This window comes from Citrus sinensis, chromosome 8, assembly GCF_022201045.2.
Source record: "Citrus sinensis cultivar Valencia sweet orange chromosome 8, DVS_A1.0, whole genome shotgun sequence".
Classification (NCBI taxonomy): Eukaryota; Viridiplantae; Streptophyta; class Magnoliopsida; order Sapindales; family Rutaceae; genus Citrus; species Citrus sinensis.
Window position 1 is genome coordinate 21,413,891 of NC_068563.1, and position 20,047 is coordinate 21,433,937.

General features: G+C 32.3%; 4 protein-coding genes and 1 pseudogene across 8 annotated transcripts in view; 1 reads left to right on the forward strand and 4 right to left on the reverse strand.

Annotated features, from left to right (window-relative positions):
- Positions 1–16,971, reverse strand: part of LOC127899162 (disease resistance RPP13-like protein 4) — a 69,662-nt gene extending 52,691 nt beyond the window's left edge. The window contains exon 1 of the mRNA XM_052432323.1: positions 16,909–16,971. The gene's annotated coding sequence lies outside the window, so the exon portion shown is untranslated. The remainder of the gene's footprint in view (positions 1–16,908) is intronic.
- Positions 1–20,047, forward strand: part of LOC102622250 (probable LRR receptor-like serine/threonine-protein kinase At1g53430) — an 85,022-nt gene that overhangs the window by 43,535 nt on the left and 21,440 nt on the right. The gene's annotated exons all lie outside the window — the stretch shown is intronic.
- Positions 2,583–20,047, reverse strand: part of LOC102618650 (uncharacterized) — a 44,716-nt pseudogene continuing 27,251 nt past the window's right edge.
- LOC127899163 (uncharacterized) lies at positions 5,316–7,055 on the reverse strand. Its single transcript, XM_052432329.1, has 4 exons — positions 6,581–7,055; positions 6,172–6,213; positions 5,922–6,066; positions 5,316–5,707 (listed from the first exon to the last, which is right to left on the reverse strand). Exons 1-4 carry the CDS (start codon positions 6,739–6,741, stop codon positions 5,564–5,566), a joined length of 492 nt encoding a protein of 163 aa, XP_052288289.1. The 5' UTR covers positions 6,742–7,055; the 3' UTR covers positions 5,316–5,563.
- LOC127899161 (disease resistance RPP13-like protein 4) lies at positions 13,236–16,899 on the reverse strand. The gene is made up of 2 exons (XM_052432321.1): positions 16,748–16,899; positions 13,236–16,009 (listed from the first exon to the last, which is right to left on the reverse strand). The coding sequence occupies exon 2, from the start codon at positions 15,988–15,990 to the stop codon at positions 13,444–13,446; it is 2,547 nt and encodes an 848-aa protein (XP_052288281.1). The 5' UTR covers positions 15,991–16,009; positions 16,748–16,899; the 3' UTR covers positions 13,236–13,443.

The following is a 20,047-nucleotide window of genomic DNA, read 5'->3' on the forward strand; positions in this document are numbered from 1 at the left end:
GGGATGCAAATTCATCGAGACAGAAATAACAGGAAGATTTGACTTTCATAGAAGAATTACTTGAAGAAAATCTTGCGGCGCTTCAACATGCAAGATTGTAAGTCAATTCTACCCCACTTCCTGATAATTTCAAATTATCCTCAAGTATGTGTCCTAGCAATGAAGTAGAGAGGAAGGAGATGTCTCGAGTACTGTATGCATCAACAGTGGAAAGTTTGATGTTCGTTATGATATGTACTAGACCGGACATTGCACAAGCAGTGAGAGCAGTTAGTCGATACATGGCGAATCCTGGTGAAGAGCATTGGATAGCTGTGAAGAGGATTTTGAGATACATCAGAGGAACCTCAGATGTTGCATTATGTTATGGAGGATCAGAGTTTACTGTCAGGAGCTATGTGGATTCATATTTTGTACGAGACCTTGATAAAAGGAAATCCACTACTGTTTATGTGTTTGCACTTGCGGGAGCAGCTATAAGTTGGGTTTCGAAACTGCAGACCGTTGTGGTTTTATCTACAATAGAAGCAGAATACATGGCAGCTACACAAGCTTTCAAGGAAGCTATTTGGATACAAAGGTTATTGAAGGAGCTCGGGCACAAACAACAGAAAATTCCTGTGTTTTATGATAGTCAGAGTGCCTTGCACATTGCAAGGAATCCAGCCTTTCATTCTAGGACAAAGCACATAGGAGTTTAGTATCACTTCATCGAGAAGTAGTGGAAGACGGAAGTGTGGATTTACAGAAAATCCAAACGAAGGAGAACCTAGCAGATGTTTTGACCAAGCCAATCAATACTGACAAGTTTATCTGATGTAGATCCTCTTGTGGCCTAACAGAAACATAGGCAACATGACAATGGCGAAGCAGAAAGGATGGTGCGGAGATTAATTGATTCTCAATCTAATCTCCAAGTGGGAGAATGTCAAAGTCATGGGCGGTGCCAAGCCATTATCAATTTGGCCACCCAAATTGAAGTCTAAGAAGGTGCCGCCCAAATGAAGAAAAAAAGGAAAAAAGTTTGACAAAGAAGAAAGAAAAAATGGAGATGGTGGTTGGTATACCAAATGAAAGAAAAATGAAAAAAAAATATTATTTTAATAACCAATTTTGGCTATAAAAGGGGAGAGCTCCATTTCAATTTTAGCATCCAATTTTTTTAGAGGCATTTTTGAGAGAGTTTAGAGAGCTTGAAAATTATAAGCTCTTGTTATAGTGATTTGAGAGCTTGGGTGTATTGGGGTTTTGGGAAGTGAGCTAAAATACAACAATACTTGTAACTCCTTTTCACTAGTAAAATATTTTCTTCTATCTTCGCCCGTGGACGTAGGCTAAAAGCTGAACCACGTAATTTCTGGTGTCCTCTGTTGTGCTTATTCTTTATTTTTCTTCCAATTTTATTTTAACTGCGGTCCTGCTTCACCCACCAATTTCCTAACAACAAGAACTGAAAGCAACAACAACAACAAAATGAAACAGAAATTAATATTAAGTTGAAATAAAAATAAAAATAAAAAAGAAAACGAAAAAAGAGAAGATGAAAGAGAGGAACGGAAACCTTTGGTGAGAGCATCAAGAACGCCACTAGAATATAAGTACTTCCTGAAAACTTCCTTTTTGGCTTCTTTTTCTGGCAAAAAGATTAAGTGGGGGGTTGAAGATTTCAGCAGATATGGTGATTATCATCAAGTGGATCAGCTGCATTATGCATACATTAGTGTTACCTCTTTGTATCGCATCATCATCTGCTCTCTAATCTTCTTCTTGTTGCTAATGGTATCACTGATTCTGTTCAGACAATGAAAAATCAAAAAAAAAAAAAGAGGAAAAATCACAGAAAAATAGAAGGGTTAATTTCATTGCACCCCTTAATTGTTGATTTAATTTTAATTAACCCCAAATGAAACTCTGAACAATGGACAGACACCCTCTATTCTAGCCTAAAGTTTTAAACCCAACCCAACCCACTAAACTAACATGTGACTTTAAGAGAAAGCAATCAATAAAAATAATAAAAAGGGTTAATTCCACCCTGCCCCCAAATGTTTCAACATATTCTACCGTGCACCCAAATGTTTCAACAATACCCAACTTACACCCAAATCCGTTAATTTGACCGTTTATTCTAACGGTCAAAGGGTAAATTTGAAAGTTCATGCCCTAAATATTATTTAATGATGATAAATTAAATTTATTTGATAAGTTAATTGATGAGATTATTATTAATTACCTTTAATTAAGAATTTTTAATGTAAATATTTATTATTGGATTAGTATTTTATCCCATTTAATTCTTTTCTAATTCAAGATAAGAGGTATTTCAGTCATTTCATTAAATTTCAAATAACTCCGTTAAAAATAACGGTCAAATTAACAAAATTGGGTGCGTGATGGAAAATGTCGAAAAGTTTAGGTGCGCGATGGAAAATATCGAAACATTTAGGGGTTGGGTGGAAATAACCCGAATAAAAATAAGGTTCTTTAGCAGACATGGATAACCAATTGCAAAAATGCCACACATTGAGCAGTGAATCTCAGACATGGATAACCATTCAACTCTAAAGGAATGCAAAGCTCAGTAAAGAAAATAAAAATGTACACATCAACAGCTAACCAAGATACCGAGTGCCAAATATAGTCATGGCAGTCAAACAAATTTTCAGTCAAAATTACTGGGAGAATATAACAGGGAAAGTTCCGCACACAAGTGATCATGACTAAGCTGAGGCATCATCCTGAATGCAGATACATCATACATGTACAGGTTAACATGGAAGAAATCAGAGTGAGAAATTTGCTTCAACTTTTACAGCGATAACCATGTGGAAATCAACAATAAAGGAAACATTATTATCAAGCCATAGTTCACCAAGGAATCAATACGTTCAATTTTTTCCAACTTGTCCTGAAAAGCATTCCACCTACGTGTAAAAGGGCACTGTTTATCCTGCAATTGTGTTCCTCTTGTTAATACAATTGTACATGACAAAGGTTAATAATTGGCTTTTAAAGGGAACATGCAAAGTCACCTCAATTTTTGTGTCACTGGTTTGATCCTGGACATTTGAATTTATCAATTGTCTTCTCTCATCATGCTCGACTGATTGTTGCAAAGGCATTTTTGTTTCAGAGGTTTTCCTTGAACGAGTGGTTCTGTAGGCCAAGTCAGTATGTATTGTTTCCATGACTGAGCCAAAGAAGTTTGTCACAGGTACCTATACAGAGAAAGAGAGAAACAATGGCAAACTCTTAGTCAAAACTCAGAAGTTATTTCAACCCTAACAAAAATTTTGAATAAAAAGGTAGCATCAGCTTCAATACTAATCAATTATTGTAAAGCATAGAGGTGATTCACCTCAAAAAGTGATCATAGTTTGCTTCAAAATTAGTAATATTTATCAGGGCAGTGGTAAACCATCCTCAATTATCCATAATTAAGTTTAACATAGACCAAAGGCCCCTTCACATCATTCAGCCAAGCAACCACTAAGCTGAAGAGGTTTAACAAAACAACATCTATGTATAATTAAAAATAAGCATAAGATGTACGCAGCTTGTGCACGTGAAAAATGAGCACAAACTTCACCTAAACAACCGTAAAGAATAAAAAAAAAAAAAAAAGATCAGAGCGAACCAGTTAGAATGGAAATGTAGAATAGAAATATTAAAAGGATCGGAGAAAAGCCCAGAACTTCCATACCTCCTCCAATTTTCTTTGGTATAGATCTGTTCGGTAATATGCAGTTGACATTAACAGAGTTGGATTGTAAGAAGTGAAAAGACTGCAAAACAACTGTCACAGATGTGCTATAGACGGGGATGGGCAAAATCCCGGGCCAGCTCAGGGTCTTGGGCTCCATTCGGTACTGCTGTATTGTGGCTGTGCTTCCAAAGCAAAGCTGCCAAAGTTTTTAGTAAAACACTTTCAGCTTCATTTTGGAAGCTAACCTAATTTTACCCATAGTTGTTCTATGAAAAATTATTACCCTCACTAACTTACCTTTAACAAACTTCAAAGCTTTGATTACCAAACACTCATTTAGTTTCACTAAATAGCTAGTGCTTCCATTTCACAGAAGTTGCGGCTTCAAAGCCTCAACACCACAATCCCATAAGAAGCCTTACTGGTGGGTTATGACTAAAGAGCACCCAAGCCAGGAAAATACCTAGTTTCTGGGAAGCCCCAGCTGGATCTGGTGATGTTTGGCTGGGATCAGGTTATAAAACTTATATTGGCATTCAAGCTTATGTGTCAGAGACTCTAAGATACTACTCTTATAACGAGCATAAAGTCCTACTTTCGTGTACCTGCTCAATGACGCATTGTCATACATATTCAGCTTTTCAAAGAAAGCAAGGGTATAAAATGTGAAACGATCCACGACAGATACTCCAACCTGAAGTTAATAAGAGATGTTCATATGTAATAACTGCAATTGTAGAAGCAAAATAAAAGATTGAAACTTCAAAAACAGGGTATACTAGGTCCTATATGTTTAAAGGATTGGTAAACAAGAAAATTCTATCTTCTTAGCACTTACATCAGAGTCCAAGTGATGAGAATATGAGTTCTCCCCTTTCATGCTACTTCCAATAGCCAAAACACCTGGAGAATGAAGCTGCACAATTTAAAAAGGCGTTTCCTTCAGCATCAAAACCACTGGTTAGGTAAATCAACTTTTTAAATGTATGCTAAGTTAAAAGACTCAGAAAGTCATGTCACTGGGTCCAAATTTGATTCAGAAGCTTGTTACCAAGCTCACAACCTAGATGATAGTAACCAGTTATCTAAAAAAAGATGCATCTCACAAAAGCCAAGGTGCACAACAATTGTAAACATTGCTTTCATGAACAAACATTTGCGGATCTCATGCGGCGGAGCAGGGGTGTAGGCCCACAAATGAAACAGATAACTGCTTGAGTATAATGACATTTGATTCTTAAATAATTATGAGTAGTCACCAATGAAAGAGCAGCTATGAAGTGATTCGTAGTTTAACCATTCAAACTGAGCAACGTAGGTTAAAGATTTTTCTTCACACTACCACGCGCATGTTTCGCTAGTTTAAAAATAATACTGCAGAAAAGTAAAATCTAATAATCGCTAGAAGTAACTAGTCTAATATTTATGAAAAGTGAAACCCATTTAAACACACCATACTAACCTGAGAAAAGAGTGTGGCAGCTTGGCAAGTGTCCACCATTATCAACAACTCCTTGAATCTAGTTTTGTGGTAAGACACACAAGCTCATTATTAAGCAGGATCATTAACGCATAAATGTCAACGGCCACCAAAATCTACCATAAACAATTAGCATTTCACGTCGGCATTTTCCATTGAGAAATAAATATGTTTCATACATACACCATCCAAAATGGCAGAACTACAAGTCTATAAACCCTTTTACTTTCATTCTTATGGTTGAATGTTATTGTTAAAGGCAACAGGCATGAAAGCAGAATACAATCTTATCTGCGCTTTTCTTTCATTTGCTTCACTGCATCTGCTAGATCATGACTTTGGAGCTCTTCTGAGTCCTGAAATTTTAAAAATTCATCTCACCCATGCCCAGTCATGTATAGAAGAATATGGCTTCCTTCGTCACTTAAAAGACGCTTTGATCTAGGAACAGCAGCCTCGTGATGCCCGGTCAAAACTCTTAAAAAGTTTTCAGCATTCACTTCATAACCATGATAGTCTACCTGGGTGATTGAAGTTTAGTAAAATGAGGATCTGCTAAACTTTAATTTCCTAGAAGCAAGGCATGTTCAGTAATTATACAACCTTAAATTTAAATTCTTGATTGACTGTCTCCATAAGGTGTTCAGTGAAAGCCTTATGGAGACTTATAAGGAGACAGCACCCCTTTCAAAACCTAAAGACCTAGGCAGAGTATCTGGAGAACACAGTACCAACCTCGACATTATCTCCATACAAATTAAGTTTATGGTTCTCGTTATTGAAAACTTGTGCTGGATACTTGTTTCTAGAATTACAAGCCATGTCATCTACCAGCATAAGTATTATCCTCTCATCGGGTATTCCTAGCCGCTTAACTGTTCTGAAAAATCAAGTTAAAGTGCACAGTCGACAAATGAAAACAGGAGGGAAGAGGAATGCAAATTACTTCACAAGATGATGTGAAAACAACAAGCTAATTGCTTACCTATATAAGGATAATGTGTTAGCCATATGCCGATAATTGAACCTGAAAAAACCAATTCAGCAATTAATTCAATTGGCAAAGGACATGGAATCGGTTTTTAGTTCATCAAAACAATGCCATTTGACATGGCTCAAGTATCTAGTAACTTTATGAATCCAAGCAATAAAAAACTTAAAGAATCAAGCTTATCAACAAGAATGCAGTAATATTAGCTGAAACTCAGAAATTACAATCACAAGAAAGAGAAATTGTAACATGGGTATTGTTTATCATCAACATTGTTACATGGGTATAATTTATAATGTAATGGCAAAGCGTTAATTCTTCCCAAATCAAATCAAAATCGGGAAAAAAAATTATAAAAACTGCAAAAAATAAAATAAAATAAAAATGAAGGTGATTTAGTTACCAGAAGCGAGAAGTGCAAACCAAGACAGCCCAATTGTTAGTGTGCATGGTTGTCTCAGCTGACGCTCTGTACGAAATCGAAATAGAGAGAATAAAAAACAACAGCATCGCCGCCAAACTTTTGAAACCAAATGAATTGTACATCTTGAACCGGACCATCATTTTCTCGCGAATTTTAATTTCTGGGTCAAAAACTCAAGACTGTGATTTAAATTTTATTCGTTTTTTTTTCCTTTCCCTCTTTTGCTGAGGATGAAATCTATTGTTGCAGTTTCAGTGACGCAAACAGTGCTCCGGCCGGATCCACGTCCCGGAGCTGCAAATAGGATACAAATTTGGTCCGCTCCCGTCTCGTAATCCGACGCATAATTGATCTTTAAGCCACCAAAACTTTTTGAAAATTCCTGGGCAATGGGAAATGCTATTTCCACAAAATTAAATTACAAGCTCATTTTAATTTAGATTCCTATAAGTTAATTCTGAGTTTACTAAACTAGAATAAGAATGAGTTGAAATTGGAATGCACGTGAATGAGAATGAGCTGGAATAGAAATAGGAAATGATGAGAATTAGAATAAATTATTTACTTGAACAGTAGGAAATGAGCTAAATTGTCATAAATATGTTTACTTTGTCTTGTAATCAGAATCAGAATGAGTTAGATTGTAACAAATTATTAAAAAATACTTAATAAATTATTGTCATAATTATTATTTTATATATTAATTATAGTGATTATTTATTCAAAAATTATTATTATTATTAATTATTGTCAATAATATATTGATATATTAATTTATTATAATAATTATATTAATAATTATTATAAAATATATCAATTAATAATATTAATATTACTTATTTAATTATAATAATATATTAATTATTGGGATTATTTATTCAAAAACTATAATTATTAATATATTTTTGTTAATAATGTATTAATATATTAATTAATAGTAATAATTATATTAATGAATTAATTATAATAATATATGAATTAATTATAATAACTATATTAATGATTATTATGATAGTATAATTATTAATTAATTATAATAATAATATATTAATTATTGTAATTATTTATTCAAAAACTATAATTATTAATATATTATTGTTAATAATGTATTAATATATTAATTAATCGTAATAATTATATATATTAATTACTAATAATAATAATATATGAATCAATTCTAATAATTATATTAATTATTAATAATAATAATTATAGTTTTTATATTAATTAATAGTAATAATTATTTCAATTAATTAATGATAGTATATGAATTAATTATAATAACTATATTAATAATTATTATAATAGTATAGTAGTAAATTAATTATAATAATAATATATTAATTATTGTGATTATTTATTCAAATATTACAATTATTAATAATTCTTATTAATAATGTATCAATATACTAATTAACTATAATATACTAATTAATTAATTATAATAATATATTAATTAATTATATATTTGGCTTTTTTATTTTTTATATTTATATTTTTGATTTAAAGGAGTGGCATTTTAAGAAAATTTGAATGTCAATGGCAGCAAAATGGGAACTCTAGGGAATGGGAGATTGATTCTCACCTTCGCCCATCATAATCAATCTCTCATTCCCCATTCCCAAATAGTGGTGGGCCCCACGATTTCGATTCTAGTTCTTACTCCATTTTTGCGAAGTAAATGCCGTCAATCATTCCGATTCCGGATTCCGATTCCCCAATCCGAGAAGTAAATGCACCATAAGTAAACAATTTATTCTTATTCTCATTCTTCATTCCAATTCCAACTCATTCAAATTCTAGCGTAATTCGATTTCATTTTTTTTTTGTTTTTTAAAGTTAATTCATTTTGTATTTTGTGATTTTTTTCAGCTTTTAATATATATATATGTTACTAATCCTTAATTGAAATGGATGGAATTAGAATGTTAAATGGGAATCAAAATAATTTTTTTACTTTACTCATAGGAATTGGAATACAAATGAGTTGTATTACTATTAATGTGTTTATTTTATCTTGCAATCAAAATAGATTATTACAAGTTATTAAAATAACCTAAGTTGATTATTGTCATTATTTATTATAATAATTGTGATTATGATTATTATCATTCAATATAATTATTATTAATAACAATAATAATAATCTTAATAAAAATAAAAACAACAACAACAACAATGATCAAAATAATAAATAAATTTTAATAATAATAATGACATTAATAAACAATAATAATGATGATGATGACATATTATTATTATTATTATTATTACTACTACTACTACTACTACTATTATCTTACTAATAATAAATAATTTAGGACCTATTTGCAAATGACAAAAATTAGTTAAGGATACTCTGAAAATTAAAAAAATTTAATAGAGGTCAAATAAAAAATTTAAGAAATAGAGACTTGATTTCCAAAATTTTCTTAATTTAAAAAACATATAGACCTCTTATATTTCATTCTCATTCCCATTTTTACTTTAACAAATAAACACTAATAATCATTCCCTTTTCAAATTCCGATTCCCTAATCCTACAAATAAACACACTTCTAATATGAACCAATCGATTTTTATTAACTTTTTGCACCAAACCGAATCGTTGGTTCGGTTTGGTCTCTTCGAAGGACTTTATACTCTATATTTTTACACCTGAAAATGAATATAATAAAAGGAAAAACATCATGGTTGAATGAGATGAATATCTCTATATTTTGTGTTTTTATTTCTATTTATGTGTCCTTTGTTATTTATTGAACCGCAATTAGTAACAAATTACCCATAGATAATTTCTTTTATTACATCCATTTTCATCTCTTTATTTTATATTTATTTATTCTTTAAGTACTAGATGATAATCCAACATCTTTTACAGTAATACGAAGGAGATTGGAACCTTATACTTCAGTACATACTCTCATAAAAAATTTACAAATCGAACAACTAAGCACTCACAAGTTTTTGTTTCACTTACCTTGAATAATATCTCAAGTAAATGAAATATATTTTTAAAAGCCCTAAACTATATATTGTCATTTTGTGAAAAGAATGGATCAAAGCACAATGAGGATGCCATTGCTGATGCAAATGAGAGGAGAGATTCACACCAGACACCTCTATTTTGATGATAAGTGTTAAAAATGAGAATGTTCCATCTCTTGTGCATCAATCATTAGCATTCGTCATCACTAGTCGTTCATGTTCGAATTCTTTAGTGGCCTCATTTAATCTAATATACGATATGGAGACCATATAAATTAAATTATTTAATATGAAATTAAAGAATGTAGGGTGGGTGTATAATAAAGAAGTGGGAGTTATGTAATAAAAAAAAATACTTATTTGTAGAATTGACTTGAGGATAAAGGGGCGTGTGAATGATGTCAGGGCTGAGCTTAAAAAAAGCTCATAGGAGTAGTCTTCATCGCTCAAATACCTTACGTAACCCACTTATAAAATTGGACCTTTAAAAGAGTTTCAAGTTAACCACTGTTGAACTTATTCATCTTCATCTGGCCTTGCGACATGTTTTGGCTTTTTTTAAAATTATTTTTTGGTTAATCTCTTTGATTCTTTTTAGTTTATTTATTTTATTTTTAAATAGAATTTTATGCTAACTAGTATTCATAATATCCCTATTCAAATACGTACATGGGTAAAGTGGAATGCTTAACACTCGGTAACAATGAAAATAGTAATATTAGTAATCATTTGACAAGTGTCTGTTTATAATATAATATGTAACCTGGTGCTTAGGTTCGGATGTTCAGATGAATTAAAAATACAAAGTTAAAAGATAAGAGAAATACGAACTAGAATGTACTGTTCCTGTCTTTACTGTATCGAAGTTTATATCTTCTTTTTCTTTTTTAATCTTTCAACTCCATCTTGATAATTTTAAAATACGAACATCAGCAATTAAGCATGACTCATCGTATGCTATATTAATTTAAATATACATTTTGCATTAAAAAATAAACAATACTAAATTCTAGTTCGTAATCAATCCTTCTAATAGAAAAATTTGTTTAATATAATAGTAAGTAGCATGCAACACCATCATTATGAGTTTTAATTTGACTTTTAAGAACGGACAAGGATCTTCTTTTAGGCTCCGTTTGGTACAGCTTATTAAATAGAGCTTATAACAGTAGAGCTTATAGCAGTAGAGCTTATACCAATAGAGCTTTTGGACAAAAAGTCATTAGGTGTTTGGTTGTCAATAAAAAAAGCGCTTTTGAACCATTAAACTGTGTGATATTTTTTATATTATATATTTTTTGGAAAAGCTTTCTACCTCTACTCCCAAAAGCTCAAATTTTGGGCTTTTGCTAGTAGAGGTAAATTAACTTATTTAAGCTAAAAAAACTCTACTAAAAAAAATAACCAAACACTATAAAAAATTTTAAAAAGTACTTATGCGATTAAATAAGCACTTATGCCTCTTAAATAAGCCATACCAAACATGCACTTAATATTTTTCCCCCTAATCTCTTCAAGTGAAATAAGTGGTTATAATTGAATTTTAAAATTTCATATTGTCAATCAAGCTAATTTTTTTCACTTTATTTAGAAATAAATTTATAAATATTGAAGGACTAAGAGAGATTAAAAGAGATTGAAAAAAAAAAGAAGAAGAGAGAATCCTAATCCTTGAAGAACAAACCCAAATTCTCTATCCTGTCAAATGAAATTCTAATGCAAAATAAAGAAAAATGATGGGTAAAAATCAGTGGTCTAAAAGTGAGCGGAGAATTGATTCTTCTTCCCTTACTTTATAAAGAGATGATGCTAATAATAATATACTTAATCAAAGTTGTAGTAGGGAATAAACATAGCATGCTAATAATAACTAATAATGGAAAGGGATGCAGCCTGCTGTAGCATGAAATTGAAATCAGCCTAATCAGGCTGGTCAATATTTTGTGTGGCAGTCTTTAGCACCTTCATTCCATCTTTATTTGCTTACTTTTCCGATGAAGAAAAAAAAAAGAGAGGAAAAAAAGGCAGATTTTTAGCCACCAATCAAATTCACACCCCCAATACCTTTCGAGAGAAGTGGACATCTTTAACAATTCGGTGGCTTTTTTTTTAAATAATATTTGAATACACTTGAAGTTGTACAAATTGTAAATAAAGTTGAATGTCTGAATTTAAATAATTTATTTTAAAAATTGTTAAAAATAAGTATTAAAATATTTTTAACTGAAAAATCCGAAAACTGTTATTTTTTACATTTGTATCCTTATAAATTAGAAATGTGAAACAAATAATCAACATATTAAATAATAAAAATAAAATAATATATTATGAACACAAAAAAAATCATGCTCAATTGAATACAATTCTTTAATATTTTTAGTTAGTACAGGTTAATTGATTTTATTGTAATTTACAATGTTTTTATATTGTTCATAAACAATTATGAAGATAATGCTAATTTGAATAAAATAAAAAGATAAAATAATAAGAGTAATGATACAGCCACAAACTCTTGTACAAACTTATTTTGTACAAACTGACGTGGCATTAACTCATTGGTTGAATGAAAATATAAATTAATAAAAACAAATCATGTTGGCCAAGTGATATTTAATTCAACCAATCTTACCATGCCACATCAGTTTGTACAAAATATATTTGTACAAGAGTTTGTGGCTGTATCATTACTCAAATAATAATATTCTATCATTATATCAACACAAGTTATAGAGATGGATAATAATGTTAATTATTAAATTTTATTCAAGTAAGGAAGAAAATTGATTAATTAAATTGGGATATTTTGGAGAATAGCTTTTAATGATATCATTAAGATTTTTTAGATTTTGCAAAAAGTTAAAAAAAATTGGTTTAATAGCTTAATGATTTAATGATTGAAAATTTTCGTTAAGTTGAAAAAATAAATGGACTTAATGACTTAATTGATTGAATTTAAGTTAATTAAGTCATTAAGTCAAAAAAACAATCAAGCCCCTCTTTAGCTTTGCTTTGCGAGTGGTGCTGTTTACAGCTCTCAAAATCTTGATAAAACTCCTCTTTTAAATTTACAATTGTAACCTCAATGGAAAATTATAAATGACATTAAAAGACAAAGACCGGAACTCATCAATTCTTCATAATCTTCTATCACAAATGCATGTACAGTAATATTTGGTTAAGATTTAATTAGTTTTAGATTTTTATCTAATAACTACCAATTATATTTCTAAAACGTTAGCAAAAAGTTCAATTCAATACCGAATTTAAATCCTATTATTATGTGTGGCCTTTGCAGTACTTCATATGGGTTTTGCGTGGTGTCTTCAGGAACTATTACATAGTTTATGATTTTATCTCTTGTTTGGTTGTTGATGTTTTTTGAATTTTAATAATATATGTAACTTGCAAGTAGTTTGAGTTTTTTTTTTCATTTGCACAATGATTTAAAAGAATAAAAAAATAAAAAAGGTCAAGAGGAAAGTTTTGTATCCCAATATTCAAGTCCTAATTTAAGTTTCAACTGATATAACACTGATATAACGTTCATCTATTGAATGGTAGTTAAATAATTTATTGAATGATAGTTAAATAATTTTAGAAATTATAAATTATATTATCTAATAAATGAATGGTATTTGGATTTAAGTTAAGATTCAAATGTTGGGATGTCCAATATTATTGAAAACTTAATACAGTAACACTGGCCAAGTTCGAATATTCATCACACTCGAGTAACAGACAAATTGAATACATACCTCAAGAAGATCCAACAATAATACATGTCATGCTCTTATTTTATCATAAGTGGCTAGTATAATTAATGAAAGTAGCAGTGTACCATACATTCTGATTTCTCAATCTTGATTCTTCTTCCAGACAGCCGGCTTGTCAAGAGGAAAAGGGGAATTTTTCAGATTGAAGCAACGGCTAACCTCTGCATAACGCAGTATAGGCATATCCTTGAGCAAAACATTCCAATCAAGAATTAAGTTTGGCATAAACTTTAAACATAGACCCTCAAGGACCCATGTGGTGCCATTGCTATCCTGATCAGATTCAGAACTGATTTCGAAGTTGCTGATGTCTCCATCCTCAAGACAGAGATATTGCAGGCTTGAGAGGTGCTTAAGATTAATCCATTTTGGCAGAATTTCGTGGCGGTATCGCCTGAGGTAAAGCTCCTGAAGGCTCGGAGGAGGCAAAAGCCTATCCAACATCTGTGATACATGTTTTTCTTTACAATCCTCTGCATCAATAGCTAAAACTTTGAGTTTCTCGAGCTGTGATAAGACATTCCATTCATCTTCCGAGATTTCACTCTCATTATTTATGGACATTCGTAGAACTCTTAGCTGCTTCAGTCCCAGCAGGGCGTTAAGTCGACAGCCTTGTGTGTTAGACTGACTCGCCACCCGAAATCCAGACAGCTCCTGGAGATAAATTAGCTTCTCGAGTCCACGAGGTAGATACTGGAGAGGACAAGATCCGAGGTCCAAGATGATCAGCTTCTTCAAACTAGTAATTGATGGATGTAGTTTGGTGCACCTCCTCAGAACAAGTATTTGGAGATTACGAAGCTTTTGAATTGAAGATGGGAGCTCAATATTGCCTGCAACTCCGCTTAAGTTGAGACATGCAAGGCGTTTAAGTGAAGAGATCTTATCCAATAGATCCTCAACATTAATTTGATCAAGCTTACAGTATGAGAAATCCAGCACCCTCAGTGACATGAGCGATTTCACATTCCAAAGGGAAACTGGAGTGCTTGATTGCAGTATCAATGCCCTGAGCCTTGAACTTTTTTTCAGGGATTTTGGATCCATGTCACTGTTGAAACCGAACCATCGCGAGTCTTGTGTCAATTTCTGCCTGCCTTGTTCATCAAAGCTGCAAAAAGCCTCATCTTTTGCAATCTGAATGGTCATATCCCTGACCAGATCGTGCATCTTGCAACTATAGACCCTGCCATCATAGCCTCTTCGATGCACAACTTCAACCAAGCATCTGCTTACTAGCTCTGAAAGGTAATCAAAGCCTAATTCCGTAGCAGTCCGATTGTCCCTGCCCCGGATGAGTCCTTCTCCCACCCACCAATGTACCATCTGTTCACCACTTATCTCAAAGTCGTCGGGATAAACAGAGAAACACAAGAGGCACTGCTTTAGATGTGTGGGGAGTTCATCATAGCTCAGTCGTAGAGAAGCCACCACCGAATTGTTCTCTCTTTCGGTTGTCAAATATACATGAAAATCATCATTGATTTTATTCCACTCACTAAGGGAATGGACTTTTGGAGCAAGCAAGCCTCCTATTGTCTTGATTGCCAGCGGTAGTCCCCCGCATTTCTTCAAGATCTCTCTACCTTTTTTTTCAAACTCCTTATTGGGGCATTTTCCCTTGCTCGTTAAAAATGCATGCTTGCAGAGTAATGACCAACTCTCCTCTTCATTTAAAATTTTTGGGCGATGAATTCTTGACTCATCAACTCCCATACTGTTGACAACGGTTTCATTTCTAGATGTGATGATAACGAAGCATCTTTTTTCAGTCGGATATAAATTCTTCCACCAATCTAGATTCATTCTCCACACATCATCCATTACAATGAGACAGGTCTTGTCACTGAGCCTCTGTTGAATTTTGTGCAGCAAATGGCTTTCTTCAATTCCCGATTCATCCTCTCCCAGCTGTTTCAACATGGCCCTCATGACTCGTTCCTCGCTGAAATTCTGAGAAACTGGCACCCATATCCTCTTCTCAAAGTATGCAACCATCTCTCCATCATTGAATATCTTTTGGGCAATGGTGGTTTTGCCTAAACCACCCATACCCACAATACCGATTTGCTGAAGCTTCTCATTACTGCTAAGGATCCACCCTTTAATCTTTTCCAAGTCCTTCTCCAAACCGATTATTTCAGATGGTTCCTGGTCCTCTGGGGAATATTTAAATATTTGGTATGATGAATTATTGGGCCCCTGCTGGATGATTGGCTGTTCTGCTCTTCCATACACCCCCAAGCTAGACTCCATTTTCTCAATCCGTGAATTGATATGCTTCAAATCCTTGCCTGTTTGGTATATGAAAAACAAGTCACGAAGTGAGAACCTGTGGCAAAACCCATCTCTCCGATATTCATCTCTAATTTGGCAATCCGTCATTATGTCATCAGCTTCATAAATTATTTTTCTCAGGTTAGGCAAGATCTTCTGCATGAACTCCCCCCGAGTTTTCTGCTTATCAGTGCAGGAGATGAAGGCAGTCATTAGCTCAAGCTTTGTCTTCATTGCCTCCAGCTGATCTTTAAAATCAAGTGCGTACTGAGCTTGAGTCAGCAAAGCAGAAAACACTCTCTCTATCAATGTCCCAATCATCGCCTCTGTCGCTTTCGACGCCGCCATATCCTCGGGCAAATGTTCCCTGTTAATTTCATGTTCATTATCATCTCAGTAAAGCATACATCTTATGAGCTCGTATGGGCTTCTGCTACAACCATACAATCATGACACACATAAAGTACAGATGGCAGAAAAGAGACTAGCACTTTCAGTACTAGGAGGGACAAGACAAAATATATAATGGATCATCTCATTTCCATGGGACTTGACAGAACATCTATCAGAATAGTGAAGTCACCCAACAACATTGATCAGAGTAAAATTGTGTCATATGTGTGAATCGACAGAATGATACTAGTCAGAACATAATAATGTATCGAACAAAAAACTGAGAATTGAAGCCAAGGTCTAGCTCACTTTCTTAGGACTCAGGTCTTAGGTTCGAGCTTCAATAGAACAAGTTACGAATAAATTCTCTTGGTAACCAAGGATCAAATACAATAATTAATTGCTAAGGTCGCTCCAGTAGTAAAAGCGACTTTCCTAAGACTTAGGTCTTAGCTTCGAGCTTCAGTAGAACAAGTTACGAATTGGTTCTCTGCGTAACCAAGGATCCAATACAATAATTTATTGAAAATATATTTATCATAACTTTAAAATTAAGTGATACGACGGCAAATATTAACTTGATAAAAGATCATCATCAACCATCAAATTCTATAAACAAGTTTTAGAAATTTTCATGTTTAAATTCACATCAATCAGAGATTTAGCAATGGCATGGGTGAATCATAAAAGGGTTTTAAGCAGAAGCACTTACTGGAATCCTGAAAGTGTGTGTATCTATATAGCTTGGATGGGCTGAACAGAGAGTATGCTGGAACCTGAAACCCAAAAAACAAATTGAGTTTTAACAGTCAGAGTAGATTGTTCAGCTGAATATAACAGAGTACCATGTAAACAAATTATTTTTATTTTTACTTGTAATTCCTAGCTGGCTGTTCAACGTTTCAGTTCGCTTAATCACTCACTAGCTCTTATCTGGCTCTGGTAATTTGATTTCTATTGCCGATATTTATTATATAGGAGAAGACATGCCAGAATTGATCAAATAACAAGCCACCTGCGCTTTGTATTTTGAGGGTACAAGAAAAGAAAGTGAAAAAAATATTTTGACTGATTAATAAAAGTTGAATTGGTTAAAGTTGAAAGCTGTTGGAATTTGGAGATAAGAAGCATTTATATTCTCTTCTCTTCACAACAATCCAATTTTGTTTAATTAAATATCATAACAATTATATTTTTAATTTTAACAAATTATAAATTTATGATTTGAATGAGACTACATAGTTGCATAAGAATTTTAAGAAAAAATGTTATCTTCGTAGTTTATGGAAATCATTAATTTAGACCTTTAGCCCAAGTTGGTACTATGTAAAATTATTATATAATAGAGTTTATTAACTTATCTGAGTATTAAATTGTAGTGGATTTACTATATTAACCTAAGTGGTGATCTTATTTGCAGTACTAGAGAAGTTTTGATGGTATAGTTAATGGGACAAAGAAGAATTGCAGTAAAAAGAGTGCGTGAAAAAAAATTCAAAATAATAATGATCTTAAATTTTCTAATTTATTTCTTACCTAATTAAGGATAATTTTGGGTTCACAGTAAAATATGTAGGGATATATATGAAATTATATTGAAGATAAAATTGATTCTCAAAATTAAATTTTGAAAAACTACTATCTCCTCGCTTTTCAAAATCAACTATAATATAGTATACAATTATTTTGACAAAAGTGATTTTTAAGAAAATTTATCAAACAGTAAAGTTAACTTTTAATTTTAAAAATTATTTTTGAGCCTTCTAACAGAAATTTCAAACAAATCCCAAATATTTCTAAATAACCAAGTATAACATTACTTATAAATAAATTGAAGTGGTAGGTTATTCTGTCCCAACAGTCATTTCTAGGCCAGTATATCACATACAAGCAGAAGGTTCTGTATCGATTCCTCTCACTTGTTTGAATGCTCGAATGTCTGATGTCACATACCATCAACAAATAGTTTGCTTATCAAACAAAGAAGAACTTTTTCAAAAAGCAAAAGAAAAAAAAAGAAGACTCTGATAAAATCCTGAGAATATAGTCTTTTTCTTTGCAGGTGAATTCGTATTCAAAGGGCCCGATAAAGCCTGAAAATATTAATTGATACTATTCTTGTTGAATTTTTAACAGGCATGAAGAACAATTATAGGCTGGCATTATTGTTGTAACCCAAAATGAAGAGAATCAAAATAAAACAAGAAAAGGGAAACTGCTTTATTCACAATAGGAAAATAAAAGTACATATATTAGTCACAAAAGTCAAAATCAATATTTTTTTTAGATATTTCTGTCAAAAAGAAGAATAAATAAAGAGGTTTAAAAGTTTAATGATTATTCTCGGTCGAAGCAAGGAGTGGGTATGTTCGAATTAAAAGTTTCAATTAGATTAAATATGAAATTGATTCTCAAAACAAAATTTTATACTGTTTCCAAGTTCTTCAAACAGTTTTAGTTTACTGACCATTTGAGTTCAAGAGATTAAAAAAATTAATTTTCGTTTTGTGCATCCCCTCTATCTTTTACGGGCGGGGTAAAATTTTGAACAAAGTCTATAGTATTTGTGGCTTTGTTACACATACGGCCAGATTTTGGTCCGATTTTTCTGTTTAAGCCTTCAAATGATCTTTATTTATTTATTTAAGAAATTTTAAGAATGTTTTCATTGATTTTTTTTTTATCTTCCGCCTGGTTTTTGGAATTAAGGATACTTTGTTTCATTTATTTTATTTTTAATTTATGGTAGGTTAGTAGTAATCTCATATTAAAAATTCGTGTTATTGCATCCTTGAATGTTTTCATTGATGGTTTATCTAAAGGTAATCCAGGTAGCTCAATTTGTGGTGGTGTTTTTTGAGATTACACGGGATCTTTTTAGGTGCTTTTGGTCTTTCTTTAGGCATTAACACTGCCTACTTTGCTGAAATTATGGCAGCTACGTTAGCTACTGAATTTGCTCATGACAAGGGTTGGTATTGTCTTTGGCTAGAAAGCGACTCTATGTTAGTCATTCATCTTTCTTCCAATCCTTCGCTCAATCCTCCATGGGGTATTCATAACAGATGGTTGAATTGTTGTAATCTCATCAATTCTATGGTGTTTAGATTCTCTCATATCTTCTGAGAAACTAACTATGTGGCTGATCATTTAACTAACTTGGGTCTTATTTGTGATTCTCTCACTTGGTGGCAGACTCCGCCTTTAGAGATTTTGGGTTACTTTCTCATGATGCCAATGAATTTCTAAAATATCATTTTATATGGTTACCTCTTTTGGTTTAACTTCATACTTTTTTTCTTTTTTCTACTTTAACTTCTCACAAATTTTAAGGGATAAAACTCATTATGTCCCCTCTAGACAATTGTAATTCCTTTCTTTTATTTTTTTGATTAATTAATTCAGTTTATAAAAAAAAATTGACCAGTATTATTACTCTATGTATTAGCATTAAATCACACATTATTAATGAAGTAAAAATGATATGACGGATCCAATTTTAGTAGGTTTACCAAGTTCAATTAAAGGCGGATTAAACAAATTAATGTGTAAAAATAAAACAAACAAGAGAATTTTTACATGGTTTAGGATTCAAATCCCTGCATCCATGATGCCACATTTAGATATCAAATAATTCACTAGGTTCAAGAGATTACAAACTATTGGAATCTTACACGGTCTGAGACACCCTCTAGTGATTGTGGCCACCTTGTCATAACCTAACCAAGTGACCACTTTGTGTGCACCACATGACTTTTGCTTCCTCCCCAGAGCAAGACTTCTTAGTCAATGGTGTGTCACCTCTCTGTAAATTCCCTCTACCGCGAACATGTGACCCTTCTCGTGAAAAGACTAGAGACAATGTCTCCCAAATCAAAGAATGATCACAAGGTTGTAGCCTCTGAAGTAGAATCCTTTTAGTAAAATATATGAATGACTCACCTTTATACAGTGACAAACAAATCACGCGTAATGAAGAGTCTAAATTTTTTTCCTTTGATAACTCCCAAAG